The sequence below is a fragment of the Limulus polyphemus genome, unplaced genomic scaffold, assembly GCF_000517525.1.
Source record: "Limulus polyphemus unplaced genomic scaffold, Limulus_polyphemus-2.1.2 Scaffold197, whole genome shotgun sequence".
NCBI classification, from domain to species: domain Eukaryota; kingdom Metazoa; phylum Arthropoda; class Merostomata; order Xiphosura; family Limulidae; genus Limulus; species Limulus polyphemus.
In genome coordinates this window covers 3600-12250 of record NW_013665807.1, presented here as the reverse complement: position 1 = coordinate 12250, position 8651 = coordinate 3600, and the positions used below count along the sequence as shown (strand labels likewise).

The 8651-nt window shown below is 29.9% G+C and overlaps 1 protein-coding gene across 4 annotated transcripts in view; it reads left to right on the top strand.

Moving 5' to 3' along the window:
* LOC106478298 (ATP-binding cassette sub-family G member 1-like) overlaps window positions 1-7176 on the top strand; it is a 110267-nt gene extending 103091 nt beyond the window's left edge. For all 4 annotated transcript variants that reach the window (XM_022381871.1, XM_013938828.2, XM_022381872.1 and 1 more), the window contains exon 13: window positions 1254-7176. In XM_022381871.1, coding sequence (XP_022237579.1) covers window positions 1254-1598 — 345 coding nt within the window. In that variant the 3' untranslated portion in view covers window positions 1599-7176. The remainder of the gene's footprint in view (window positions 1-1253) is intronic.
* Window positions 7177-8651: the final 1475 nt, after the last annotated feature.

Below are 8651 nucleotides of genomic sequence, written 5' to 3'. Positions count from 1 at the left end.
TGAACTCCACTGGAAGTTTCCGAGGTCATGTAATATTGGCCACTACACATCTAGATTAAAATTATATTCACATAAACTATACCAGAAAAAATTGATTATTAGGATATGAACTCTTTTAAAAAATTAATTGATACAGACTTAAATAATCCATTTATATTGTATATGCAAAATTTTCTCCTACATACATGCATATATAGTACAGAAATTTGTAAAATATAGTAGTATAAGTGCAGTGTATTACATATGGTACATTGTAGTTGATCAGCTGCAAAGTCAAAATGCTAGAACTTATAATTTTAAGTGAGCATTCATAATATTTTTTGTAAATTACTGTTTTGAATAGGTCATATTATGTATGCATGTACTTAATTATACAGTGGATTCACAGAAATTTATTATGCTGTCATTATTAAGCAAATGTCATGAGATTCTAATAAGATATAACAAAGAATAATGTTATGTCTCTGGTCGTTTGTTAATTTCCCATAAAAATTCCTTCCAAAAAACTTCAGCGATACAAGTCCTTTCTTAAATAAAACTAGTTTATTCTTTCTCAAAACAACTTTGCAATGCACTTAATTTCCACAGTCACTCTAACTTAAACACACGCTAGAATTCACAATGATTCACATACTTTACTTACGATTATCTGTTTCTGTATTTCTCTGTCTGCAATTATTCTCCCTCGTCACTTCTTGCCGGTCATATATATACAAAATAGAGGGCGTCTGGCAAACACTCGAGCCTTCACGAACGTTCTAGATACTCATTATGTGTTACCAGCGTCACGTGAATTCCGCTGTCATAACAGTACAAATGAAATACCTAACTATGGCACAATATGAATAACACATATATACACTATTAAGTGAAAAAATGATTAATTAAATTATAAGCCTACTAATACTAGCTTAAACTTCTTGTTTCAAAAATATGTTTATGAGCACCCAAAATGTGTAGCTGTTACTTACCCAGTGTATTTTATAACAGAAAAAATGTGTTAGCACATCTAAAAAGTGATACTTTAAATGTAAAAATTAAAAATTTAATACAACTAAATATGAAAATCAATAGAAATTACAGTATGATGTAAGTTGTGCCTTGTAATATTAATTTGTTTAGGCATACAAAAAAGCAAAACTAGTATTTAACCTCGTAGGTAGATAAAGAAAATATGCAAAATTTGTGCAGTAACCACTTCTGATATATTTATAATAATTTTGACTCCTTTTTTTTTACCCCGCTTGTTTCAGACTGCTGTGTTTTTAGCACCAGCTTCCTGCATTCCATTCTTACTCTTCAGTGGTTTTTTCATTACCTTCAAAACAATTCCTGGATACCTTCAATGGCTCTCCTACATATCTTATATGAGATATGCTTTTGAAGGCTTAATGCTGTCAATATATGGTTTTGATAGGCCAGATCTGGAGTGTAGGGATACTTTTTGTCCGTTTGTAGACCCATCAAATTTCCTGGAGTACATGGACATGAACAAAGTAAACCTGTATTTTAACATTATAATCCTTTGTATATTTTTTCTTGCCTTCCGCCTAGTGGCATATTTAGCATTAAGATTGAAATTGACATTTCATAAATAAGATATTTTCAGAATGGTGATATTTTACTTAATGTATGGTGGAGCTTCATTTTTAGCAATTATACAACATTCTTTACATACAAAAAGGATATTAATTGTATATGTCACATAGTTGTGTAAAACTATTTACTTAGGACAATGCTTTTGCTTTTTTCAAGTAACATTTTGTTCTGAGTTAATTATGCTTATAGGCTAAATTTTCTGTTTAGTATTGCATAAAGTTTTTGTTTTATAAGACTAATGTATATACACATGAATACCATATGATGTTGATCATAATATCTTTCTACATGTACCATAAAATTCTGCATCTTTAGAATGATAACAACTCCAACAGTCAATCATATTTTTTTAAAGCATTGGTATTGCCTAAGAGTTTTAAAAGACTTTCATATAACTATGTGAACAGTTACACTATACATTTAAGACAAGATGATGTAGAACTTGAGTAGTAAACTATTTTTTATCTGATGAATTGCATAAATTCTCTATGATCCATTATTATAAATAGATTTTTTGTTGAACTTTTTTAGCTTTACATTCCAGAACAATTTTATTCAAAATGTAGAACTTGAGTAACAAAGTTTTTTTATCTGATGAATTGCATGAATTCTCTATGATCCATTATTATAAATAGGTTTATAGTTGAACCTTTTTTGGCTTTACATACCAGAACAATTTTAATCAAAATGTAGAACTTGAGTAACAAAGTTTTTTTATCTGATGAATTGCATGAATTCTCTATGATCCATTATTATAAATAGGTTTTTTGTTGAACCTTTTTTGGCTTTACATACCAGAACAATTTTATTAAAAATGTAGAACTCGAGTAACAAAGTGTTTTTATCTAATGAATTTCATGAATTTTCTATGATCCATTATTATAAATAGGTTTATAGTTGAACCTTTTTTGGCTTTACATACCAGAACAGTTTTATTGAAAATATATTATGTAGAACCGAAATGTCCCTACATATCTGAGAATTTTATTGCCACATTTCCTGTAGTGGTTGTTATACTCTTCACTTTTATGAAATATTTTATCTTAATGTATTAAAATTCAATTTTATTTACAAGAAATATACACACAAAGTTCTAGTTTTTCATCTAGCGTGGAAGCTATTGCACAAGATGCAGTGTGAAAAATTTTATCCTGAATTCTGTTTGCTACTTTGTAACCACCAATGTATCATCAGTTACTATTATTTAGTAAGCTTACAATGCACATTTCTTTAAATTTCTGTACACTATATTTCTAGTGTCAAATTTTGAAATGTCACCAAAAAATGTCAGAATGATTAGTTTCTGACACACTCATTTCTCATCCAAACATCACTATCATATTTTAGAAAAATTCACCCTAAAAACAAATACTTTAATGTAAAATCCAGTCACTTGTGAATTAAACAATCCCTAAAATTTTATTGTCCAGTACAAAGTACAATTACAAAATTAACCCTATGTGCATGGATGGGGCCCAAAATGTGCATGCCATGACCTTTTAAAGAATGACATTCAACATGGTATTGTGTACTTGATGTCAGAGTTATCAGACACTGTACTCTACACTGGTAATTTACAATAGTTCATGGTGGAAGAGAGTTAATACAAGAAACAGTATTCAGGGACACTGAAAAATGCACAATTTACAGTTAAAACTCAACACTACAAGAGTACATAGTCCACTTGTTAATATTTCTGTTATACTTAAGATCCATTACTTTTTTACCAAAGGATCATAAGAATTTGATAAATAATACTTACTTTTTCTGTAAAATTACTTCATTTTACAAATATATAATTGTAGCCAATAATTATAGGATGAAAGATTGCTTTGTTAAGAATTCAGATTTTATGATTGATTAGAAGGTTGTTGAACATTTCACATGAATAATTAATTTTCCAATTATACAAAAACTTTTTCTATGGTATTTAATGTATTCCATAGTGTGGTTAAGGTTAATATTGTTTTTTTAGTAATAATTATACATTGACTGTCTTTGACTAAAAAATTTAAAGTTACATATTTTATTGGTTTTGCTTGTTAATTTAGTATGTCTGTTTTGTGTAGTTACTAATAGTCTCATGTTGTTATAAGTGTGTGTGTTTAAATGAACAAGTAAGCAGAGGGCTTGAATGCATGGTTCATTCAGTTTTGAATCTCTTGTAAATTTCTACTTTAAATATATTCCTCATGAATTGAACAAGCTACAAAAGAGCTTTATTATCTATTAGTTACCCCTGTATCACTCCCTGGGGATCCCTAAGGGTATATGCCAGGTTTGGTGGCACACACACCCACTGACTTTTGTCAAATAATAGTTTAGGAGATGTGACCAACTATTATTACACTACATATCCCTTACAAAATACATCACCTTCACCAGTTTCATGTTTAGTACTTTTGAAGTGTAATAATGTAACCTTAGTGACTATGAATTATTAAAGTTATTTAATATATATGTATACTTTATTGTTTTGTTTTATTTTTAGAAAATAGTGCTTATTGTTTCTCAAGGGCAAGCCAATAAATTTTTACCAATGGGACAAATACTTATACCTATAAGTTAGAAACTATCTATTTTTTTGATAGTATTAAGCATAATTTTGTGTTTATTCTTATTCAGTTTTAAGCAAACACCATAACTCTTTAGAAATGTAATAATTAAAAATCTTTAAATTTACCCAAGTTTCAAACGAAAAGGTGCAGTTTCTTTTTCCCTTCAATTAACCCCTCTACACACGTGCACATACAAACAATTTCACTGTATTTATACAAGTGACATGACCCAATCCTGATAGGGTCACATATTCAGAATTGGCCACAGTTAAACTTGGCTAATGACAGTTTCTAACATAATTTTTTTATTATTTTTTGTATCAGTTTAGTGTTTATTATATTACAATGGATTAATTTTGCATCTTTAACAACATATGTTATTATAATCATATACAGGCTTTTGTTATAATGTAATATGTTCATAAATTAATACACTGGTTAGTTTTAACATGTGGCTAACTGGCACTTTTTGTAGTGGGGTAATTCAAAAATAATCTCAGCTCAAAGTCATTTAGTCTTCACAAAAAGAAGAGGTTCATGGATCTAATATGCAACAAGACAAGTGAAGCAATTTGTTGTTGGCTAAATAAGAGAGTCAAGGCATGATGTTAAAATTCAAAATAAAACTATCTATTGAAGCAAAGGAAATTTAGATACAAGTGATAATCAGAGTGGTAGAACTGTTGCATATAAAAGAAATAAAGGAAGGAAATGTAAATAAAGTAGAAAAATGAATCTACAGCACATAGATCAGAAAATAGAAATATACACAGTGAAACAAATATGGAATTCCCACAACATGTCTTGGCTCTTTTAGAAAAATGAGCTGCTTTCCATAGGAGTTACAGCAAATCTCCTTTGAAAGGGCATCAGAATGTGGTCCATGTTGCAAGTTACTTAGGACACAATGCAAGTATCCCATGTAACAGTAAAGAAGTTCTTTAACTGGTCCAGCTACAAAAATAACATCACAAGGTGAATTTAGCACAGTATCTTAATTGGATTTAGAATTTTCCAAATTAGTACTTTAAAAAATGATAATTTTTTTAAATTTTGTGTATATTCTATAGGTGAGTAAGACATATTTGCATATTACACTGATATCAATGTATCTTACTGTAGCATTAATTCAGTGAATGGGAAGCAGTGAACATTTAAAAATAGTACAGTTTCTTGTGCTATTAACAAAATTGTTATGTAGTTCTGCACATGACACTTGCATTATGATGTTACATACAGGACTACTCATTCCAAATTTTTCTTAATACATCTAGAAGTAACACTTGAATTTGTGGTCTGCAAGTTGTTCAAGAAAACTATGTTTAAATTAAGTTTTGATAAGTCTGTAATGGATGGATTATGCAAGGAATATGTATAATGATTAATATAATTGGAACAAGTAAGTAAATGATACATATATATTTTTGTGTATAATGGTATAATTTACAAAAATATGTTACTGATGTATGTTTACATTGCTAGCAGCTTTGTAACCTGTATGTAAGTAAATAGAAATAGAAAAATGGATAATATAATTGTGACAATAGTTTGATTTGATTGATTTTTATGACATTTATAAATCATTTCATTTTAACATTTTTTATTTTGAATTTTTGAGTCTCAATGACCTGACAATTTGCCTGCTTAAAGATTTAGGTACTTTTATTATTTTTCAATCATTTTGATTCTTGGAAAGAAGCTTTGTTATTTTGTTTATTGTTATTATACCTTTGTCAAGAGGTAAAGAAGTTTAACAACCTTATTTCAATATCCATGTTATATATGTGTTTTTACAATGACAGTTATATGTATTTTGTAGGGATGCATGGGTACCTGGCCAGATACTCGGCCCTGGCTGGTTATTGAGCGACCTGGTAATACTCGGCTCTGGCCAAGTGTCAAATTAAAACATCCAAATCCGGGTAATTGAAAATGGCATCTATGCCCTAACCTTACGCAGTACTAAAAGTTACAGTCAATAATTGGTTTAGTTGATAAAATGTGTTCTGAGCAACAAAGACTGACCGCCCACTGAAAGTTGGGGATTCAGAGAAAAATAGAGGTTAATAACAGGCGTGGCTTGAGAATTGGATTTCTGGGGAAGGTGGGTGTTTGAGAACAATAGGGGTAAGAGTTGAGAAGTTGGGGCTAGGCTTTAATCGGAATAATGATTCTAAAATGTGTCAACATCACTTACTTTCACTGGCCTCACTTTTGGAAGTCAAATGAAGCTCAATTTCCCACAATGGTCAGGATAGCAAGGCATTATCTCTCCACACCTCCAACCAGTGTAGCCACTGAATGGGCTTTTAGTGCCACGGGCAACATTATCACACACGAAAGGTCAAGGCTTTTACCTGAAATCGCCAAAAATGCTACTGTTCCTCAAGTACAATTTAAACAAATTCCAAAAATACAGGCATTCTGCAAACTGGTATGCACATTTTTGTTAGTTAATTTTGAAAGTTGAAGGTAAAACTGGAATGCTCTATTGGTGATTATTTGGTTAAATGTAATAAATGTCAATTTTGTTTTTGTTTCTAATTTTAGTTTTTTTTGGGGGGGGGGTCGAAGGGAGAATCCAGTCCCAGTTGACACTCTGCCCCGGCCAAAGCTTAGTGACCCCGTATTCCTAGTATTTTGAGATACTTGTGATATTATATCATGTTACTTTTTTATTATATTTACATACATACATACATATATGTAACTTTTTATTTGGGTAGAAAATAAAGGAAATTACAACCAGTTGTGAACTTGAGCAGCAGTGTTTATAAAATCATTGAACCAAAGTTATGTAATCTTTACCATTTACTTACATTATAATTTTAAAACTGAGTGATTTCAAATGTTCAAGAATATACTTCGTGTACCCAATAACTGGTTGTCATTTTAACTGGTGTCAAACAAAAATTAAAGACTGCATCTCAAACATGTTATGTGGAAAGTTTCATAATAATAGAAGTTAACCATCAATCATTATTTCTCTGACAAAGTATTCTCCTCATCAAAGAATGAATCCCTGATTAATATAATATGTTTTAATATTATTGTCAACAATTTTTACTTTTGTTTTTTTTTATTACTTGTGATATTTCTCATGCTTTATCATTAGTATTTAAGTATTTGATGTTTTATTACCCTTACAGAAACTTGATTTGTTAAATTGCCATGATCAAAATTCAATGTATACTGACTATAGCATTTCAAATATATTGCACTCTCTGAAACTAGTGTTCTAAAAGTTTCTGTTGTTAGGCATTTCTTTTTTATTATTTGGTAAAAAAAAATAATGCAAAGTCCAATCCAGTTAACAAAAATAAAAACAGTTTATTATTACTTCACAAATACTGTTTCAACAAAAATTACAAATTTAATGATTGTCATAAATCACAGATGAAGTTAAACAGTCACTTCCAGAATCTCTAGTAGGTATATTAAAAAAAATTGTAAAAACGTAATAAAACAATCATTAGCTCAGTAGTCAACAACACGAGAAGACACACTAACTATCTGCTAGTGTTTTTCTATTGTTATAAGTTGTTTCTGATACTCTCCAGAAAATTATAGTCACTAGTTGAGTTTCATGCTCTTCATATGATGTTTAAATTAAAATATTAAAAACAGCTTACAATGCTGCCCCTCCCAGGATTATTAGGTCACTTAAACAGTCCTATTACACACACATTACATAATGATACATAAAACTTAACTTTCATAATTAGCAATAATTTAACTCTTTACAATTAACAAAATAAATATATTAATAAATAAGCATTAAAATCATTAATTGGTTTGAACAAATTACCATCAAAATATTGATTAACAATTTTTTTTCTTATTTCCATTCACCAAATCTTTTTGCTGGTCCTCTTTTTGATCTGTGGCTTATGGCATAATGATTGGATGATACTTGAAGTCCATCCTCTACTGGCGTAATTCTTGTATATTGCATGTGGATTTTCTGTTTGTAGGCTCTGAAGCTAGTCTAACCTCACACCTGTGTTACCAAATGAAGTCATTTTCAGTATGTATTATTCTGCAAGTCTCCTGTATTTCCTTGAACTTTCACCTAACCATACTAAAAAAGATATTGATTATGCATAAAATAAGTTGAAATACAGGTGTATTCTGGATAATAGATTGATTCTGCATGACAGTTCAACTCAGCATGAGTTACCAGGCAGTTGGTTTTGCACAATAGATTAATTCTGCATAATAAACTATCATATGAGTTGGTTCTGCATGATAGAACAATTGTATATATCAAGTTAAAATACGAATTGATTTTGCATAATTGATTGATTCTGCATGATGTTTCAACATAGGGTCAGATAAGCATATTTGGTAAATTCAGCATAATTTTTGCACAGTCCATTCTTAATGTTCTCTGTTCTGCATAATGCATGAAAAGAAATACATGTGTATTAAAAATACAATGTGAAACGACATTGGTCATGCATCTCTTTCCATGTAGACCTGACACAGCCTGAT